Source organism: Babylonia areolata, chromosome 19, assembly GCF_041734735.1.
Source record: "Babylonia areolata isolate BAREFJ2019XMU chromosome 19, ASM4173473v1, whole genome shotgun sequence".
NCBI lineage: Eukaryota > Metazoa > Mollusca > Gastropoda > Neogastropoda > Buccinidae > Babylonia > Babylonia areolata.
In genome coordinates, this window is record NC_134894.1 from 54,126,316 (window position 1) to 54,147,629 (window position 21,314).

Below are 21,314 nucleotides of genomic sequence, written 5' to 3' on the forward strand. Positions count from 1 at the left end.
ACTTTCCTATGAAAAAAAATACAAGAGGTAGTAATGTATGGGAGATTATTCAGAGAATGTATCACGTTTCTTGAGAAATATGTATATATTAAAAATCTAAAATTCTGTTTGATTTAGCACCACTGCCGTGGCTCATGGATGCAGGTAAAATATCGGCACTGATCTATCGCATCTTTGTGTCACGGTTTAAAGTATGCATATTTGTGTATATATATATATATATATATATATATATATATATATATATATATATATATGCATATTTGTATATATATATATATATATATATATATATATATATATATATATATATATAACAACAACACAAAACAACCCAATAAAACATTGCTAATGTGTGACAATGATGCTAACAGTACTAATGATAAAATATGCTGAAAAAGAACAAAAATATTCTGTGTGTTAGAAAGTGCTTGCTTCATCTCTATGTGCTTCACAAGAAGAAATTATGAATGATAAAACAAAGGAACCTGACACAATATATTCACACACACGCACAACACACACACACACTCCCGCTCGCGCGCACACACGCACGCATACACGCACGTAACAAACAAACACACACACACACACACAGAGATATATATCACACGAAGTGTACCAGTTTCTGTTGTTGTCGCCACATACTAACAACGATGCTGGACACAGCAGGGGCGGGGGAAAGATGGTCCAAAGACAGGGCCAAGAAGGGACTTCCGCCCACCATCCCATGCTTCCTCAAGGCGGCCCACTGTAACACGTGGGGCCCTCTCTTCCCGACCTTGCTGGTTCGTACCACATGATCTGTACACAGGAGTCCACAGCACTTGCTTCAACTTAAATGACGACAAAATGATATAGTATGGGTAAGATTTTTTAATCGTTCATAACGCTTCTTAAGTTAATGAAGAATATAAAGAATCGTTCAGAACATTAAAGTTTACGTGTCTAAAGAATCGTTCACAACGGTAAAGTTAATCAACAAATTTAAAGATTAGTTCAGAACGTCAAATTATATCAACAAAATAAGAATCGTTCAGAATGCTAACATTTAATATTTATTTATAAAAAAAAATAAAAATAAAAAAAAACCCCACAAACACAATCATTCAGAACGCCAAATATAATTACCACATCTTTTTTTCTTCTTCTCTTTTAAGAAGTTTTTTTTTAACTGAGCATTCTCAACAACTCTTTATTGTTCGCGCAGTTGGCGAATGTAGTCTAGGCCTGTCGTTGACTGGACGCTGAAGTTCTTGACGGCTCTGATTGTAGCTGTCGATCTCGAGTCCTGTGATATGATCGTGTGAGGCACGGGTATACTGCATCCGACGTCCAACCGCGACAGGTTTTAGATTATTTTTTTAAATGAAAAGAAAAAAAGAAATCTTGTTCGGTCATGTGGGTTATAGATTTTAAAAAAAGAAGAAAAAAAAGAAGAGGTCTTGTTCGAGCTTGTAGGTTTTGAAATTAAAATGAAAAAGGAAAAGGAAAAAAGAAGAAGTGATGTTCGGTCAAGTTGCTTCAGTGAATGAATCAACACATAAACTCACCATGAATGACAATTACGACCAGCTGACCAGCAGGCTGGAAAAGACAACTGGCAACTTGTGGGCGCACATCACTGAAACTCCGCTTCTTTGAATTGACAAGTTGTCACGTAATTTATTGTATTGTATTGTATTGTATTGTGTTGTATTATTTTGTTTTTGGCACAACAGATTTCTCTGTGTGAAATTCGGGCTGCTTTCCCCAGGGAGAGCGCGTCGCTACACTGACAGCTCCACCCTTTATATTCTGCCTGCAATTTTATCGATTTTGTATTTTTGTCGAAGTGGATTTTTCTGCATAATTTTGCCAGGGACAACCCTTTTGCTGCCGCGGGTTCTTGTACGTGCGCCAAGTGCATGCTGCACACAGGACCTCGGCTTATTGTCTCATCCGAATGACTAGCGTCCAGACCACCACTCAAGGTCTAGTGGAGGGGGAGAAAACACTGGCGACCATGGGATTCGAAACCAGTGCGCTCAGATTCTCTCGCTTTTGAGGCGGACGCGTTACCTGTAAGTCATCACTCCACTACTCTACACATTATGAAAAAACAAAACAAAACAAAGCAAAACAAACAAACAAAACAAACTCATCTCTAAAAAAATACTGTTCGTTTCCAGAATCCTTCCCAGGCACCATGTACTGTTCAGTCAGTCACGTTTGTACAGTACTGAATGGCAGGGAGGGAATGAGAAGACGGAATAAGGTGACTGCGCAGCCAAAAGCAAGGATGTATCTCAACCACAGCTAAAATCATGCTCCGTTCAACCAGTATATAATACAGCCTGAGACACGACCTAAATCAGTGATCGCCTCCTCAGGACCATGGATCGGCTAATTCATCACTTCCGTAAGTTCAGTTTGTTGTAATTTTTTTTTCTTGTTCAAATCGGGAACCCGTCAAAAATGCCTTCCCCTAAAACCACACTGAGTTGGACACACTGCGCCAAAATCTTTTAGCTTCGGAATGGGTGAGTGAAAAGACATGTGGTTGGGGGAAAAGACAGAAAAACCGAAAGCTACACACGCCCCTATGAAGGAAGCAGTGTAACGTGCAAGGAAACCATCCAAAAAAAAAAAAAAAGAAAAAAAAAAGGTGGGGATCCATAGGACAGTCCCTTAATTCACTCCCAGTGGGTGTTTGAATGGCCCAGCCTATAGTTTTGGTCGTTAGAAACCGTTAGAAATGCGGTATTCTTGTTTTCATCCATCTCTTCAATGTGAGAACCTTCCGGTTTTAACATGTTAATGATGTCAGCAGCGGTGAAACGCTGACCTCGTCTCCTCTTTTGTCGATCGTTCGGACAGAGTTAAAAACTGTTGGCAGACTCACCACAGTGACTGAGAAGTGATGGCGAGCAGCCGGGGGTGGAAATGGAGGTCACGATTTGTGCGGAAGATGTCAGTGCCACGAATTGAACCAGCGTGCAGTTGCAGGGGAAGTGACGGGAGATCAACTCCCTGCAAACAGCACGTGCACACATACACACACACACACACGCACGCACACACACGCACGATTGCACGCGCGCGCGCACACAAACACACGCACGCACACACACGCGCGCGCGCACATGCCCACGCACATACATACACACAGGCACACACACACACACTCACTCACACGTATACACACATCAGGATCAGGATCAGTAATTAGTCACGTTCTTGTTTTAATGACAACACTCACTTCTTTGCAATGGCCAATAACCATTTCAGGACAGTGAAGAAAAGAGATCCTATTGATTAATACAACACTGCCGCGACCACTCCTAGTTACGCATTAAGCTGGGTAGCATGAACGTCCAACCATGTTCCATTGTTGCACTATTTCTTAACTTTGATAAAATATAACTCTGAAGGTGTACTCACCATTGTCTTTCTCAGGGATTTAAAAAAAAGAAAAAGAAAAAAAAGCAACAGATAGGTCTATGTCACGGCTCGTTGGCGATCGTCGCATGTTCATGTGCAACTCTTTTCCATCCCTTCCCCCCCCCCCCTCTCTCTCCCCACTCTCAATCTCCACCTCTCTCCTTCACCCCTCTCTCTCCTTCTTGCGTATCCACGAGTATATCTGGGGATATGCATGTGGCATGTCCCTTCTCCTGAACATTGTTTTGAACTCTGAGCCGAGTTCATAAATCTAGGAAAGATTCCTCTACGCTGTTGATGCCGAGCTTTGAGGAGAGACGGGTCGCCGTTCCAGCGTGTGTGCTGTTGGGTGCCGTCAGTGAAGTTGTGGGGCGTTGTCCTTATCACCCCCTTCTTCTTCAATTTTGGTCTGCGTGGGTCTGTTTCACCCTGGGCCAGTGGTGTGCCTATTTACCTGGTGACAGGTGAGGGAGTCTGTGTTTGTCTTCGTAATATTAATTTAGTGATGTGCCTTGTGACTTTTGTTATCAAAGTGAAACGGGTATGGGCGCTTGTAAGTTGGGATGAAGTTTTTTAATTGGAAATCTTTTAAATCGGCAATATTAGCATTTTTACCCGTGCACTCTTCGGTGTCGAGGTCAGAAATCAAATCTACCCAAATGGGTATACCGGCTTGTGACGAAGTTGTGCACCATTTCTGGTTCGACATTCTTATATTATAATTAACATTTTTACCCGTCTGCAGTACAAACCATACGTGAGAAAGTCCCAAACGGGTGAAAATGTTAATTAGATATATATAAGTTTGTCGACTATAGTAGAGGATTTTAAAACGAACTTGTCGAGATTAGAAAGGTGTCTAAAATACCCGGGCTTGTTACGAAGTTGTGCACCATCTCTAGCTCGACATTCTTATATCATAATTAACATTTTTACCCGTCTGCAGTACAAAACATACGTGAGAAAGTCCAAAACGGGTGAAAATGTTAATTATATATATAAATTTGTCGACTATAGTAGACGATTTTAAAACGAACTTGTCGAGATTAGAAAGGTGTCTAAAAAGGGATGCTTTTTGGGGCATTCCATGCATCTAGCAAGGGGCTTGGAAAGAATGGGGGATACGCAAAGTGAAAGAAAAAATCGGACCCATGGGTCAGTTCGAAATCACCCGTCGGCAGTACAAAACATACGTGAAAAACTCCAAAACGGGTAAAAATGTTAATTATATATATAAGTTTGTCGACTATAGAAGAGGATTTTAAAATGAATTTGTCCACATTAGAAAGGTGTCTAAAAATGGAGTGCTGCTTTCGGGGTATTGAGTTGTGCACTTCGAAACTGTAAACGGAATGAAGTGTGGAGTCCAGTTCGCGCGAGGCTGAAAACGACAGTGCACGACGACACAAGGGTTTGCGATTGTACTTACCGACGTAGTACATGAATCCACATGTTTTGCGCCGAGCCCTACACACACTCTGACGGAATGAAATTGTCAGTGTACACCGTCGGCGCACCAAACCACGAAATGAAGTCAGGTGTCAGTGCCTACACACACAATCCCGGAACCATGGAGTTGTCAACCCTACACACATTATCACGGAATGAACTTGTGAGTGTACACTGGCACGCACAACATCATAAGTCACGGAATGAAGTCAGCCTGAGCCCCCGCGGCAACTATACGGACACACTGGCAAACACGGAATGAACCTGTCACTGTGCACTGCCAGACACATGTTGAAGGAATGTTGTGATTGTACATGCACGACCTGTCCTGTCTGCCGAAGTGGATGTGCACGAAGAGGACGTAGGAAAGAGGTTACTGTGCACTGACAATCTTGTACTTGAAGTGAAGACGGCGGAATGAAATGCACCGTGTTTCAGCGGGAGGATGAAAATAAGAGTGGAGGACTAGACAACTGATGGGTTCCGAACGTAACATGGACAACTGTGTGCGTACGGAAAGAATGGCCATCTGTGGAGCTAAATATTTTATGTCTCGCCCTCAGTTCTCCACGGAAGGCCAGGAGCACACTGACATGCAACACAGGACACAGCACACACGTATGTGACGCGTGCTGTCGACTGAGGAAACAAGCTGTCTGACACACACCACGGACAATCACGGAATGAAGTTCTCAACACACACACACACACGCACACGCACACACACACACACACACACACACACACACACGTGAAATCGCTGACTTGAACATTCACAGCCGGCCAAAGCATCACTGACGAGAAAGGGACGTGCAGCTGTCCAACTGAAACGGTTAAGTTCTGCACGGACACTGACTCGGCCGTTAAAATGCACTTTCCTATTTCGGTATGTGACTTTTCTGCACAGCACGTTGTTAAGGAAGGTCAGTTCCACCAGTCCCGCTCACTTTTTAATATTAAGTCCTCTGTGCAACGCATTTTAGCACTGCAATACAGGGAATGGTGTGCGGTTTCCACGTGTACCTGGTCAGTGCTGTCGGAACCGATACAGCAAGGACGTACAACGAAACAGGCCGAAAAGAACGGACCCATCACAGGAGACTGCCGTCACTCTTTTGACGTCGCACACACGTGACGGTGTTTCATGCAAGCTGTTTTATTATTTTCAGTCATGTTCATGTTAGGATCACAACCTATTGTCTCGTCTCCCACTCTGTTTTCATCCTCTCGCGAAGCATGGTACAGTTCATTCCGTCTTCACTTTAAATAACCTGGCGATCGTGTACACTGACCGCTTTCGATCGAACTGCCTTATACGTCCCGTTCGCGCATGTCCGCTCCTGGAGATATGACAGCGACAAGCTTCCCGATTTCTTTACGAATTTTTTTTCTATTTCAAGCCCACTGCTTGATGCATGGAATGCCCCACGAACTCGGACATACCGGCGTTTAGAATCGAGACAAGTTTCATTACGAGTACTGACCCAAACTTGTGTATATATACACACTCCCGTCTTAATCGTTTTCATGTATATTTTGTAACACAGACGGGTAAGTTCGAACTGACCCATGGGTCCCGATTTTTTCTTTCACTTTGCGTTTCCCCCATTCTTTCCAAGCCCCTTGCTAGGTGCATGGAATGCCCCCAAAAGCATCCCTTTTTAGACACCTTTCTAATCTCGACAAGTTCGTTTTAAAATCGTCTACTATAGTCGACAAACTTATACATATATATGTTTAACATTTTCACCCCTTTTTGGACTTTCTCACGTATGTTTTGTACTGCAGACGGGTAAAAATGTTAATTATAATATAAGAATGTCGAACCAGAGATGGTGCACAACTTTGTCACAAGCCGGTATACCCATTCGGGTGGATTTGATTTCTCACTTCAACATCGAAGAGTGCACGGGTAAAAATGTTAATATTGCCTTTAAATCCAGTATTCTTTTACTTCTAAATATTTGGGGGTATTAGTAAATTTGTTGTGTTTGGGTGTATCATTTTGCCATCATTATATTCTGCTCGGATTGTTTCCAGTTTGTTTCCTTTATAATGGAAATTGTGTAATTGCAGTCTGTACATTTTCCGAAACATTTTGTGTATGGAAATGCGGTATGGTTGTGACAACGCTTCACTGGTGCCGTTTCTATTATTCGGAACTAGCATGGTGGATACTGAAATATTATTGCCATTTGTGGTTAGTCGTAATGGGCGCTTTGGACTGTGTGCTGGTTTAACCCTTTTAATATTAGGGAAAACTATACTAAACGGTTCGAATACTTCTCACGGCGATAGCTTTTGTACGCTGGTGGCTTATGTAAAGGGGTTATCCACTTGCTGTATTGTTTGGTGTAATGTGTATTGGTTAAGGAGGGGCAGGGGGAGGGGGTGTACTATTTGTAACCTGTAAAAGAGGCATTGTCTTCAGAGACGTGGGAGCGGGTTGTTTACAGATTTTTCCTGTGTTTCCCTCCCTCCCGTGCCACTGCCTTCAACGGATGTCCAGGACACAACTGTGGAACGGTCCTCGTTCTCCTTCTACTGTGTCCACCCCCAAAACTTCCCCACTCCCGCTCCCACTCCCGCTCCCACTCCTCATTTCCAACGTGCCCTTTCCCCTTTCCCATTTTCCCATTGTGTCTCTCTCGTCTCGACCTTCCCAGCCATCGAATCTGCAAGTACCGTCACGTCTTCACCTGTCGGGAGGAGTTCTAGTCCTGTGAACTCTGGCAGCATCGTGAACTGAACTGGTGCTGCAGTTTTCTGCGGCTGATGTACAATTGTGTTGTGGTTAGTGGGAGGGATATTTATTGATTGCCTGTGTTTTGATTTGTCACGAATACTTATTTTGCATGACCACAGTAAAACAACGAGCTGAACACTTCTGTGTTTCTGTGTTTGTGTGTTGTCGGGACGTTAGTTAGTCTGGGAAGGGGTGGGGTGTGTGTGGGGGGGGGGGGGGGGGGGGGGGTACATGGCCAACCCCTTATGGGTTATGACAGTCTAAAGCATTCTATTCATTACCTTGAGATATCTTGCTGGACTGTTTAAGGATTGAATCGCTTATATCTAAGCCCATCTGCGTGGAACAAAATTTGGATTTAATGCTTTCAGCAACGTTGGATCGAAAGCTAGACAAAGTATTATAATCAAGGGGTACAAAAAAAAAAAAAACACCCCAAATCTGCGTTCTGCTGAAGTCTGTCTCATTGCGCAATCTATTTCAATGCAAAGGTCGAGTGTGAAATAGGTCAGGAATGTAAATCTAGCGATGCATAAGGCCTTGACATTTTACTCCTCTTCATCTGCAGAATATACAGCGTGGAGATGGATGCTGGATGTACGATATGCATGCCGAGAAGAAGCAGCAGAAGACGAAAGTGACTATCTTCTGTGTAACATGTCTTCCGGAAAACTTGATTGTTTTTTTTTTTTTCAGTGCGCTGAAAACGTGCTTTTCAATATTATGCTTTAACCCCTGCAAAGACGGTTCTTTCTTTGAATAAACAGAATTTTATTAATTCAGCATTTCAGGATACATACATTATATCAGTAGGCCTATTCAAAATACACGAATCCATGCATAAGACACACTCATCAAGGGTGATTTGCTTTTTGTACTTCATTACATATGTATATACGAAAACGCGGTCATTTCTCTGCATGGTTATTGTAATGAGTCTTATGTAAGATGATTCCTCTCTGACTTGTCTAAAACAAGTGTTAATGTCACCAAACAGTAGAGTGCGTACGTGCGTGCTCAATCGCACACGCCGGCACATACACAGATACATTAGTACAGGCACGAGCACACATTCTTTCACACACACACACACACACACACACACACACACAAACAACACACACACCACACACACACATACACACACACCACACGTAAGTACACACACACACACACACACACACACACACACACACACACACACACACACACACACACACGTACGTACACGTCAACCTTCATACTTTGTTTGCAGTGGTTGACTCTTGAACCACTGAGTTATGAATTATGTTCACAATACACACACACACAAACACACACACACACACACACACACACACACACACACACACACACACACACGTGTGTATGTGTTGAAAACTCACACGACTCGCAGGGTGGGTAGGGACAGAGCACAGCCCGCCAGCTGCACCAAGTCCAGGAGTTCAGCGTCAGCACAGCCCAGCACCGCCTTCCCTCCCTGCAGCCGGCACTGGGAGGGACACACACTGTCACGGTCCCCACGGTGTTCCCCCCATCCTGTCCCTCCATCACCGTCCCTCTCCTGTCGTCCATCCAGCCCTTTGCTGTGCGGCGTCACGGCAGTGTCAAGCTGGGGAAAAAACCAATAACAGACTTCGCTTGCTGCTGTATTGTATTGCGTTGTAATGTAATGTATTTATTGTTTTGTATTGTATGGTATCGTATTGTGCTGTGTTGCAATGTATTGTATTGAAAAAAAAGCTTACAGCTGCGCTGACAGCAAAGTGAGAGCTGCACGATCAATGTTTCGCCACTGCTGCAATGAGAAGTCATTTACAGCTTAGTCTTTTGTGAACGACTGTGACTCTGAAATTAGGAGGCAAGATTGCACTCTGACTCTTAGTGCTGCAGCCTTGATGGGCTAGTTGGTCTTTGGGAACTATCCCAACGCCGACTGTCCTAAAACCCTCTTGGCCGAGAGAGTGGAGATGTTACTCAGGCAAGACACACTCCACTACAATCAGATTCTAGCCCAGATAGTCAGGACAGCAAATGCCTCCTCTGCTGGTCTGGTGGTCCTCGTCGGACACGACTGACTATCATACTTGTATTGTATTGTATTGTTGCATCGTGTCGTATCGTGCTGTGTTGCTTTTTTGTCACAATTCCTTGGAAAAGCGCGTCGCCACAGTGCGGTACCACCTACATTTAAAAAAAAAAAAGTTCACAAGTGTACTTGTTTTTGGTACAGAAATTGATTTTATTTATAAGATAAACATCTGCCCAGGAAAAACCCCGTTGTTGCCATGGGTTCTTTCACGCAAGCGCGCCAAGTGCATGCTACACACGGGAACTCGGTTAATCCGAAAGAGCAGCATCCACACAACCACCCAATGTCAAGTAGAAGGGGGCTGGATGGAACTCGTGCCCACGGACACTGGTTTCCAAGTCGGGCACATTATGACTAGAGCACCGCTCCAGTTTCGTGACTGTGACAGTCCTTTGTTTCAACTGTTCGGCTGTGAGGAAATTAAAATCGGCATTCTGATAAGGTCGTGTCTTTGTCAAAGTTTCATTCTAAGGCGACATAGAAGGGAAAAAATCCTCAATGGGACTTCGTCTTTCGCCAAGTCAAAGTCCTAGCTTTACGGTCTGATCTTTTTTAACTGGGGATTTTTAACATGGGCGCATGTGTGTGTGTGCATGCGCAATTCTTTTTAGCGCTTCACATCCTGGGTAAAGCCAGTACACGTCCTGCGGAATGGCAATGACCGCTAGTGAATGCTTGGAATGTCGACTTTTTCTCTTTGTCTTTTTCAGTCTGTGGGGGGAGGATTATCCGAAATTTGACCTCAGCTGTTGCGCTGATTGCCGGAAAAGTGTTTGTTGATTGGGCGAAGTGCGAACAATAGTGGAAGGCGGGGTGCCAGGACTGTGGATTCCATCTGCATTATCAGCTGACTGACATCAGCAGTGCTCCAGCGCTGAGAAACGCAGCAGGCCGGGCCAGAAACGCTCCCAGCAGATTCAATCCATCACCCAAATAGTTTGCTCACTGCCAAACGAGAAACCGAGGCAGCTGAAGCTATACAATATATAGAACACAGACATTTGTTCAATTCATCGCGAGCAGTTAATATCAAGATTGTTTTTTTGTTTTTTTTACAAACCCATTGATGAGACATGGAAACAATAATATCACACACACACACACAGATATATATATATATATATATATATATATAGAGAGAGAGAGAGAGAGAGAGAGAACGAAATTTTATGTTACCAGGGTAATGAGATAAGCAAATACATATGCTTTTTTCCACCCAGCCCGAGAGAGAGATTAAGAAATATGAAGTGACAAACTATTTTGTGAGCTCATCGCAACATTCGCTTCAGTTATAACATATACTTTTCATATTTGAAAATACATTACCATCATTGAAATCATTACCAGTAGCAGCATTAGCAGCAGCGACAGCAGTGGTAGCAGCAGTAGTGATAGTGTCATTATCATATCCAACAAACAACGCCTCACATTTCTAACATATCAGTAATAACTGACATCACAGCAAAGCTAACGAAACAGGAATTCAATAAGAAGTACAGGCAAAATCCCACAAAACAATCCATACTGTCAAAAGACACCGCATGATGGACAACTAATACACACCCTAGTGTTTTAAAATCTCACTGCCAGTGCAAAAGAGCACAGCAGCAAAGCAAGACTTTCTGGCAGAACACATCTTCCATGACTCTCTATCAACATTTCATGATATGCCTGTCACCAGTGCAAGAAAACGGACTCCCGTTTATCAGAAACAAACACAAGCTGACAAAACACTGAAACGAAACCCGATGTCTTTCACAGGGTCAGGGGTGGTGTGAGTGGGGGAAGAGGGGGAGGGGGTGATCGGGATTTCCACAAAATGACAGAATAATGATAATGGACATTATATAGTGCGTTTCTCCAGAAATTCTGCTCCAAGCATACACAGAAGCACGTGCCAGAATCCACTCACGCAACTGAACATCGGAAACCACCCACCCACCCATGGCGCCCTCCAGAAAACGCATCCCAGGCACGCGCACACACATGAATGCACGGACACTCCCCAGCACCCCGCCACACACACACACATGGCAAACAGAATGTTGAAAGGCAGCTTACATCATTTTCTCAAGCTAGTCGAGAAGGTCTCAACTGTCAAAATTCCGACCCTATCCACCTAACTGGAGCTGACAGTGAACCAAGAAATATGTTCCATTTCATTCTGGGACTCAAAATGTAACATATAACATAGGAGGTTTAAAAACAGTCACATTCATGTTCCTCAAACTCCGCGAGTGGGCTCGGGACGCCTTCTCAACAAAGCGGACCACCAGAACTTCCAAGGAAATGGCATGATCTCTCCCTGGGCAGAAGACAGAGTTTATGTACGATGTAACTATGGTCTAAAGAAGTTATTAAGGGGGCATTTGTTGATTTAAAAAATGTATTACATTACCAAGTTACAGTGGAGTGATGGACTAAAGGTAACGCGTCCGCCTAGGAAGCGAGAGAATCTGAGCCCGCTGGTTCGAATCACGGCTCCACTAGACCTTGAGTGGTGGTCTGGACGCTAGTCATTCGGATGAGACGATAAACCGAGGTCCCGTGTGCAGCATGTACTTAGCGCACGTAAAAGAACCTACGGCAACAAAAGGGGTTGTTCCTGGCAAAATTCTGTAGAAAAATCCACTTCGATAGGAAAAATAAAACTGCACGCAGCAAAAAATATCAAAAAAGAAAATGGGTGGCGCTGTAGTGTAGCGACGCGCTCTCCCTGGGGAGAGCAACCCAAATTTCACACAGAGAAATCTGTTGTGACAAAAAGAAATACAAATACAAATACAAAATCTGTGCTGTGTTGACATTTTCCGTCTTGATACATCAATTCGAACAACAGTATGCTTGATATGTTCGCTCTCACCTAAAAAAAAAAAAAAAAAAAAAAAAAAAGTAATCAAAGTACTGCCTGTGGAAAAGGATGAATGTGGTGTGTGTGTGTGTGTGTGTGTGTGTGTGTGTGTGTGTGCGTGTGTGCGCGCGCGCTCGTACTGGGGACTTCCTGGCGCTGTTCCGTATCAGCAGCAGTAGCAGCAGTAGAATACGTAGTATTTGTTATGTGATAGCAGTAGCAGCAGCAGAAATGTCCAGAAAACAAACCTTTACCAGCAATGCTATTCCTGTGCATATAATTGATATCATTTATTCAAAATCAAATTTATCTAATGCAAATTTATTAAATGTATGCACCAGAGTATAAACCTAGACGATAAAAGTAAAACAAAACACGTCTTTATGCCGTCGTTCTGTGGCCCAAAAGTAGCGGAATCACTTTTTTCGTGTTACACAAGACGACGGACGACCATCCAGTGGCCGATGACTGCAGCCAAGAACTGACTCACAGATCGTGGTCCAGACGAAGGCGTGTCGTTTCTTTCTCGACGTGAGCTGTGAGTGTGATCGTCCACACGTACCACAGTAACAAAGCCAGACTGTTCTCACTTGCGAGGTACTCGGAAAATGGAATGAAATCAGCTGATTCCATCTTCAAAGTCTCCGTCTGGAATCTGGATGTCCCAGGCTCAACCCCCCTTGCCTACCCCCCCTACCCCCCCCCCCCCCTCCTCCGCACCCCTCCCTCAGGCTGTATTCTCCACACTCACTCCTCCCACCCTGCAAATTCCCTCTAACCTCCCCCCCCCCCAGCCCTCCCCTCCCCCCCCCCCCACCTACCCACTCCACTCACCCCCTCCGCAACCTCTCCGCCTCAGTTTCGTAAAATACTGTGCGTGGGCGTGAAAACTCCTATTTTTTGCAGGGTTATCGTTCTTTTTGCACTTGACGTCTGCGGTGAGTTGAATCGGAAAAATGTGGGGGCAGGAAGTTATGAGGCGGTGGGGGTGGGGTCACGGGAACGGGGGGGGGGGGGGCGGGGGGGGGGGATATCTGTCAACGAGTTGGATCAGTTGTTGAAGACTTTTTACACTAACTTGTGATGCTAACTGTTAGCTTTTAAACTGCTGCACTAAACTTGTCAGAGATGTAGGCAGGGGGTGAGGAAGGGGGGAAAGGAGGGGGAGGGGCGCAGAATGCAGGGAGGCTGGAAAGATGAAAAAGGACTGTGGGCGGGGGAGGGGGGCAGGTCGATTCATGGGAGGTTAAAGAAAAAAGAAAAAAAAAAGAGACAACACAACAACACAAAGCAAACCATCAGTTTATCGCAAAGTGCTTTCTGGTGGTTGGTCAGTTAGTTTTATTCTGAAATGCAGTGCGTCTTTTTCTTATCTACTTTTTTTTCTTTACGCAGATGTGGTGCAGCATGTTATGGACCAGTCCGTTCACTTTGACACCTCATTGAAACTCAAATTGAAAAATGCGCGCAGTGACATCGATCAATCGCATTCAAAACTTCACATTCACTCCAAATCTCCAACCTGTCGCAGCAAACACGTTATGGCGAGAGAGAGACAGACAGACAGAGAGAGAGACAGACAGACAGACAGAGAGAGAGAGAGAGAGAGAGGAACTGACTTACTCTGGAAAACGTGGGCTGAGAGGGGTCTGGGGCCCACACGGGACACAGAATCAGCAGCAGCAGCAGACTCCATGGAGGCAACCTCATCTAGGTTCATCGTCTTCTTGAATCCCCCAGACGTTGCCAGTCATCGCTGATGGCTATCGCCCCACTGTCAGTGATCCGGAGTCACTCCATGCCCTGAAGACGTACATCACTGCTGGGTGGGTAAAATGGAAAATGATTCTTTTCCCAGCCCAACGTTTGTTGCTAAGAATACACACAACAACAACAACAACAACAACGACAATCGCATCAGCATAAAATATTAACATGAAAATGTTTCAAAGACACTCACAAAAATAAGTTGATAGACAATAAGTAGGTAGGTAAATAGCAAGCTGGCGGGCGGGCAAGTAAATTGTCAGGCAAACATAGGCTACAGAAAGTCGGATTGGTGGACGGACGAATAGATCAAATATACACACGTACTACACACATAACTAATTAATATTCGGACAGACATACAGACACTGTCATCATAAAAACTTTCCGAATCTGTCTGTGGTTCAATGAATATTTCTATTATCTCCAAGAGGCAGTAGCCAATCAGCTAACGATGGTAACATTGTAGCCCGCTGCATGCGAGACTTTTCAACTATGGTTTCTGTTTTAATGATTGCGTGTCATTTATTTATTTGTTGAGAAACATGGTAAGATTTTTCCATGTTCGATTGAGTATATATAATAGTCTAATGTCACCGAGAGTGAATAGATTAAAGACCAGAAATCAAATCAATAAAATAGTATATGGTATCTTCACGTTCCCCTGTCTTGGCACAAAAGTACAAACACAAAACCAACCATACATACAACTTGTTGACAGGTAAAACAACATCACCCGATAGACTTACTACTCGCTTGTCGTCATCTGTGCAATACCACGAGCCCTGAGAAAGATCATCTGATTGAAGACTTCCTCCCAGGATGTTCCTATGACGTAAAACGATATGTCGTCACAACATGATGACGAGATTGAAAAAAAACCAACAACATAAACGTGTCCGGGCTGTGAAAAGAAGATGAATTCCCAAAGATGGCGAAAGAGGCGGTATCAATTCCAGCATGCAAATACCAATGGAAAATGTGTTAATCAAATGTGTGCCATTCTAAAACTATCTGTTTAGAATTTCCTATCTTCTTTATTTCTGAAGAAACCAATTTCCGTGTTAAAAAAAGTCATTCTAATGCTATCTGTTAGATTTTTCTAAGGTTTTTCGTTTATCTTGGTGGTTTGGGTTTTTTTTCCTTGTCTGAAGGATTTCTGTCCAAAGTTTACAAGTTTGGAAACTCGATTCTTCATTTGGAATTGTCAGATGCGCTTTGTTCAGTGTTTGTTCATTGTTTCTGGATTTAAGGAGAATTTCATTTCTTTTAATTCAATCAGGGTAGTTGAAATTTGTTTGCTTTTTTATTTGAAAACTCAGCACTTACGTACCTAGTTTGCAATGGATGTTTTCCATCAAATGGTCTTATGGCCAATCTCTATCTCGCTCTGTCTCTATTAGTCTCTTCTCTCACTCTGTCTGTCTGTTTGCCTCTGTGTGTGTGTGTGTTTTGATGTCATTATTGTTTTCCTGTTAAACTGACATTTGGAAAGAACAGAAGTGGGCAAATGACGGAGAAGTTGTGTGGTGTGTGTGTGTGTGTGTGTGTGTGTGTACGCACACGCACATACGCGCCCGCGCGTGGGCGTATGTATTAGAGTGCACCCCATGTGACTATCGAGCGTGGGTGTCAATGAAAAAAAAAAAAAAAAAAAAAAAAAACCCAGACCCCCTGCCCCTCAGAAAGAATGAAAGGTTATACTGGATTGACCGCAAATCTATCACGCCGTCGGAAATTACCACTGGGAGGGAAGGGGGCGGAGGTGAGGGAGGTCCGGGGTGGGTGGGTGGGTGGTGGTTGGGGATGGTGGGGAGAGAAAGGAGCGTTGGAGGGCGTAGGAGGAGGAGAGAACGGAGGGGGTTGGGGGGGGGGGGGAGTAGGGGGGAGGAGGAGGTGGGAGGGGTTTGATCGTGGCAGCTGGGTACGGAATAACAATTGAAGAACCACAGCTGCCCAAGAAACCAAGTCTCTCTCAACAATCGATAAGACAGAATTTGATTTTTATGCGGGTTTTTTTGTTTTTTTTTTTGTTTTTGTTTTTTGTAGTGGTGGTGGTAGTTTTTTGTTGTTGTTTTTTTGGTTTTTTTTAAGTTCCATCTGTCAAACGACGAGGGGGGAGGGGTGCCGGGGGGAGGGGGGAGTGAGGGGGGGGGCGTAGGTAGTGGGGTGGGCTGGAAGTTAAACGACTTTTGCTATCTGTCCATCCGTCTTTCTTTGAATTTTTTTTCTTCTTCTTTTTTTTTCTTATCCTTTTCCTCCTGGCTGATTCACCTCCTCAAAATTTAATTCATACGTGTTTCGCCCCATACAGGGACTCTTTTTTTTCCTTTTTTTTCCGGCCAGTGCGTAGGCGGGCAATTTTGAAAGTGATGGGGCCAAGGGGAAAAAGTGAATCCCTAGCTAGCGAGTTTATTGGCGCAAGAAGCTGGGAGAATGGAATATGCAAATGTTATTCCCTTGAAAGACACACTATCGGTGTTTTTTGGTGTGTGTGTGTGTGTGTGTGTGTTTTGTTATCTGTTTTCGCTTTAGATTCGAATCACGAATCTCCCTCTCTCTCTCTCTCTCTGTCTCTCTCTCTCTCTCTCTCTCTCTCTCTCTCTCTCTCTCTCTCTCTCTCTGTGAGAGAGAGATTTGGAAGGTGTTGTCAGAAACGCTATTACGTGCATATTTCTTCATTCCATCAATGAATAGTTAGCAATTGGTTTCTTTGTTACCTCTCTCTTTCTCTCGCCTCTTCCTTGCGTGAGAGTGAGAACGAGAGCGAGCGAGCCAGAGAGAGAGAGAGAGAGATTGTGCGTGCGTTATATGTGTGTGTGTGCGGGCGTGCGCGCGCGTGTGGTTGTATGTTTGTGTGTATGCGCGTGTGTGTGCTTGAGTGAGTGGATGAGAGCGTGTGTTTCTGTCCGTGTGTGTATGTGTGTGTGTGTGTGTTTGTCCGCGTGTGTGTATGTCTGTGTGTGTCCTTGTGTGGTTTAACTTGAAGTTATGATGACTGGGGTATGTTTACAATAGAGCAGCCATGGAGCGGTGTGTGAATGTGTATGTGTGTCTGTGTGTGCGTGCGTGCGTGTGAAGGTGTGTATGTATGCGTGCATGTGTGTGTGTGTGTGTGTGGAACCAGCGTTCCATGCACCCATCTGGAACCGCAAGTGCACCTCGGACTTTGGGCTCAGAGGCCACATACATGTCCATCGATGATGTCTTTTGATGATTGCTTTCAACGCATGGTCATCCTAGGCTCTCGAGAGAAAACCATGACATGAACTAATCTCGCATATGGCTTGACGCTCGCTCTTGCTTTTTTTTTGTCCTTTGGTTGGCCGTTTTCTCTTTTCTTTTGCAACCCAGTCACAGCTTCTCCAATCCCGTGGAGTGCCCATCATATATTTGATCACGAACAGCGCTCTTTGGCGTAGAGGGACTGGGGTCTATGTCCGCGACAAAAGAAATCATGATGTGCGTGGGTGGTCAGCGTTGGAGTGGCACACACACACACACACACACACACACACACACACACACACACACACACACACACACACACACACACACACACAAAGAGAGAGAGAGAGAGAGAGAGAGAGAGAATGCTTTATTGTCCACTCAGCAGTGAATCCCTACGGACAACGGGGCGTGAACAATATTTCGATAAACACGCTGTCATAAACCACCTCCATGTTACAGCCCTCTTGTCTCCTGTCCACCCCGTCCACCAACATGGCAACATTCACAGAGAGAGAGAGAGAGAGAGAGAGACAGTTTTTACAGATTGAATGGCCAGACTCGTATATGCTACACGAAAAGTTTGTCTGGACACAGGCAGCATGGGAAGCTTCAACCAGTACCTAATACATTTAACTGGTGCTCTTATGCACAGGGGATATATACCAGTTTCTCCATTCACCTATGTATTGGAAGCACGCAACGGAACTCTCAGAAGTCTTGGTGTGCTGTTTCAAAGCACTTCAGCTGCATATGTTGAGACTGGTTTAATCTGTGTGTTAAATAACTTCCAAAACAGCTTCTCTTTGCATATGTTCAGACTGGTTTAATCTGTGTGTTAAATAACTTCCAAAACAGCTTCTCTTTGCATATGTTCAGGCTGGTTTAATCTGTGTCTTAAATACCTTCCAAAACAGCTTTTCTTGCATATGTTGAGACTGGTTTAATCAGCGTGCTAAATAACTTCCAAAACAGTTTCTCTTTTGCATATGTTCAGACTGGTTTAATCTCTGTGTCAGATAACTTCCAAAACAGCTTCTCTTTGCATATGTTCAGGCTGGTTTAATCTGTGTGTCAAATACCTTCCAAAACAGCTTCTCTTTGCATATGTTCAGGCTGGTTTAATCTGTGTGTCAAATAACTTCCAAAACAGCTTCTCTTTGCATATGTTGAGACTGGTTTAATCTGCGTGCTAAATAACTTCCAAAACAGCTTCTCTTTGCATATGTTGAGACTGGTTTAATCTGCGTGCTAAATAACTTCCAAAACAGCTTCTCTTTGCATATGTTCAGACTGGTTTAATCTGTGTGTCAAATAACTTTCAAAACAGTTCCTCTTTGCATGTGTTCAGACCGGTTTAATCTGTGTGTTAAGTAACTTCCAGAACAGCTTCTCTTTGCATATGTTCAGACTGGTTTAATCTGTGTGTCAAATAACTTTCAAAACAGTTCCTCTTTGCATGTGTTCAGACCGGTTTAATCTGTGTGTTAAGTAACTTCCAGAACAGCTTCTCTTTGCATATGTTCAGACTGGTTTAATCTGCGTGCTAAATAACTTCCAAAACAGCTTCTCTTTGCATATGTTGAGACTGGTTTAATCTGCGTGCTAAATAACTTCCAAAACAGCTTCTCTTTGCATATGTTCAGGCTGGTTTAATCTGTGTGTCAAATAACTTCCAAAACAGCTTCTCTTTGCATATGTTCAGACTGGTTTAATCTGCGTGCTAAATAACTTCCAAAACAGCTTCTCTTTGCATATGTTGAGACTGGTTTAATCTGCGTGCTAAATAACTTCCAAAACAGCTTCTCTTTGCATATGTTGAGACTGGTTTAATCTGCGTGCTAAATAACTTCCAAAACAGCTTCTCTTTGCATATGTTCAGACTGGTTTAATCTGTGTTAAATAACTTCCAGAACAGCTTCTCTTTGCATATGTTGAGACTGGTTTAATCTGTGTTAAATAACTTCCAGAACAGTTTCTCTTTGCGTATGTTCAGACTGGTTTAATCTGTGTTAAATAACTTCCAAAACAGCTCCTCTTTTCTCCCTTGTCCTCCTTTTTGAGTTATTAGAAAAGAAATACCCTTGCATGCATCTTGCAAGTTGTCATTGCAGCAACATGAATACATGTTATCACGAAAAGTTCATGGAATGTTAACTGACCAGATGCAAAAAATAAAAAGGGGTTTAAAAAAATGTGTTGTAAATCGTACCATTTGGGTTTTGGTTTTGTATGGGAAAACCAAGGTGTGCAAGATATGAGATATTTGATGTGACAATAAAGACAAACTGCGTGCGAATGGCAAATGTGGGATTATTCTGTAAAGAACAATGATATGATTCACATGCACAGATCAGTTTGTATTGTTCCTGACAGCACATTAATTCATGCGAATAGTCCAACAAGGTTTAGATTTCGTGAGACAAATCTGGCAGCATTATTATCGTTACAGGAAACATTCTGTTCTTGATTTCATTTGTCCGTTGCCTACAAGTGTAATTGAAGAAGAATTACATTTTGTTTTATCTTGTCTTTGTTTTAACTATTTTGATAGTAGGGTACTTGATTAATGCCCACATTTGATAGGTATCTCAGGGAGCTTCGTTGTGCTTCCGAAAAATAAAATAATAAAGTGCTGCAAGGAAATTGTCAATCCGCTTGAGTAAGGCTGTTCAATTTCGATCTCTTTCAGCTTCATAATTTTCCGCAAGCACTGTGCGTATTTGTGAATTGTATCCCTTCATCAGGGTCAAATGCCTTCTATGAATAATACATCCATGGCACAGAGAGAGAGAGAATGGGGTGGGGTGGGGGATTCAGCATGGGCTAACTGAATTAGTTTTGATTGACACTTTTATCGCGTTAAATTGCGAATGTCGCTCACATTCACAACATCGATCAATAAAAGAATGCCAGTTTAGCATTTCAAAGTGACGTCATGTCCTGGTCTTACGTCGCTTGTCAAAAATGTGAGACCTCTTGTGTTACTCAGTGCTTGTTCGCGAAGCTGCTTGTGTGTTTGTGAGTGTGTGTGTGTGTGTGTGTGAGTGTGTGTATGTGTGAGTGCATGTGTGTATGTGTGAGTGCGTGTGCGTGTGTGTATGTACATTTTTTTTTATGTGTGTGCATGTGGTGTGTATGTGTGTGTTGTTAGGAAGAAACCATGAGAGAGAGACACACACCGTATACGAGAGAGATTAACAGAAAACAATCAACAACAGCTGAATCTAAATACTTTTTTTCTTCTTTTTTTTTCTTCTTTCTTTCTGTGTTTTCCTCAAATACACAAACTACGGACGATCCATTTGGCATCCTCATGAAGGCAGAATTTTTTATTTTTTTTTTCTTAACATGATGCGGGGTGAACGTTACTGCTCTTTGCTCGAAGGTTCTAGATCCAGTACTATTGTCACATTCTTTTAAATGTTTGTTTTGAAAATGACATATTTTTCTCGAACATATAATCACATGCTCTATACTCAAAGAAACAAACAAAAAATCTCTCTCTCTCTCTCTCTCTGTCTCCCTCTCTCTAGCTCACACACACACACACACACACAGAAAGAGAGAGAGAGAGAGAAAAATGGTTACAGAGACAGACTTTTTACATATCTTCCCATAAAAAAAAAAAACTAACTAAAAAGTGGAATGAAAAGAATAGTCTCGTCTGAAGACAGTGACAGGTCAGCTTAATATTTTGGACCCTGTCAGATGGCATCAGTTTCTGTTCAAACTTTTCGTTTTCGACAGTCCGAATG

The 21,314-nt window shown here is 43.3% G+C and overlaps 1 protein-coding gene across 1 annotated transcript; it reads right to left on the bottom strand.

The window, feature by feature from the left end:
• Positions 1-607: 607 nt before the first annotated feature.
• LOC143294210 (uncharacterized) lies at positions 608-14,271 on the bottom strand. Its single transcript, XM_076605641.1, has 4 exons — positions 14,185-14,271; positions 9,004-9,230; positions 2,885-3,012; positions 608-804 (listed from the first exon to the last, which is right to left on the bottom strand). Exons 1-4 carry the CDS (start codon positions 14,269-14,271, stop codon positions 608-610), a joined length of 639 nt encoding a protein of 212 aa, XP_076461756.1.
• Positions 14,272-21,314: the final 7,043 nt, after the last annotated feature.

Bases quoted from the DNA above. Each gene is read 5' to 3' on its own strand.
- LOC143294210 (XM_076605641.1), bottom strand. From the start codon at position 14,271: ATGAGGTTGCCTCCATGGAGTCTGCTGCTGCTGCTGATTCTGTGTCCC. The intron at 9,231-14,184 runs GTAAGTCAGTTC...TTTTTTCCCCAG, and splicing joins CTCAGCCCACGTTTTCCAGA to CTTGACACTGCCGTGACGCC. The intron at 805-2,884 runs GTGAGTCTGCCA...TCCTGTGTACAG, and splicing joins ATCACTTCTCAGTCACTGTG to ATCATGTGGTACGAACCAGC.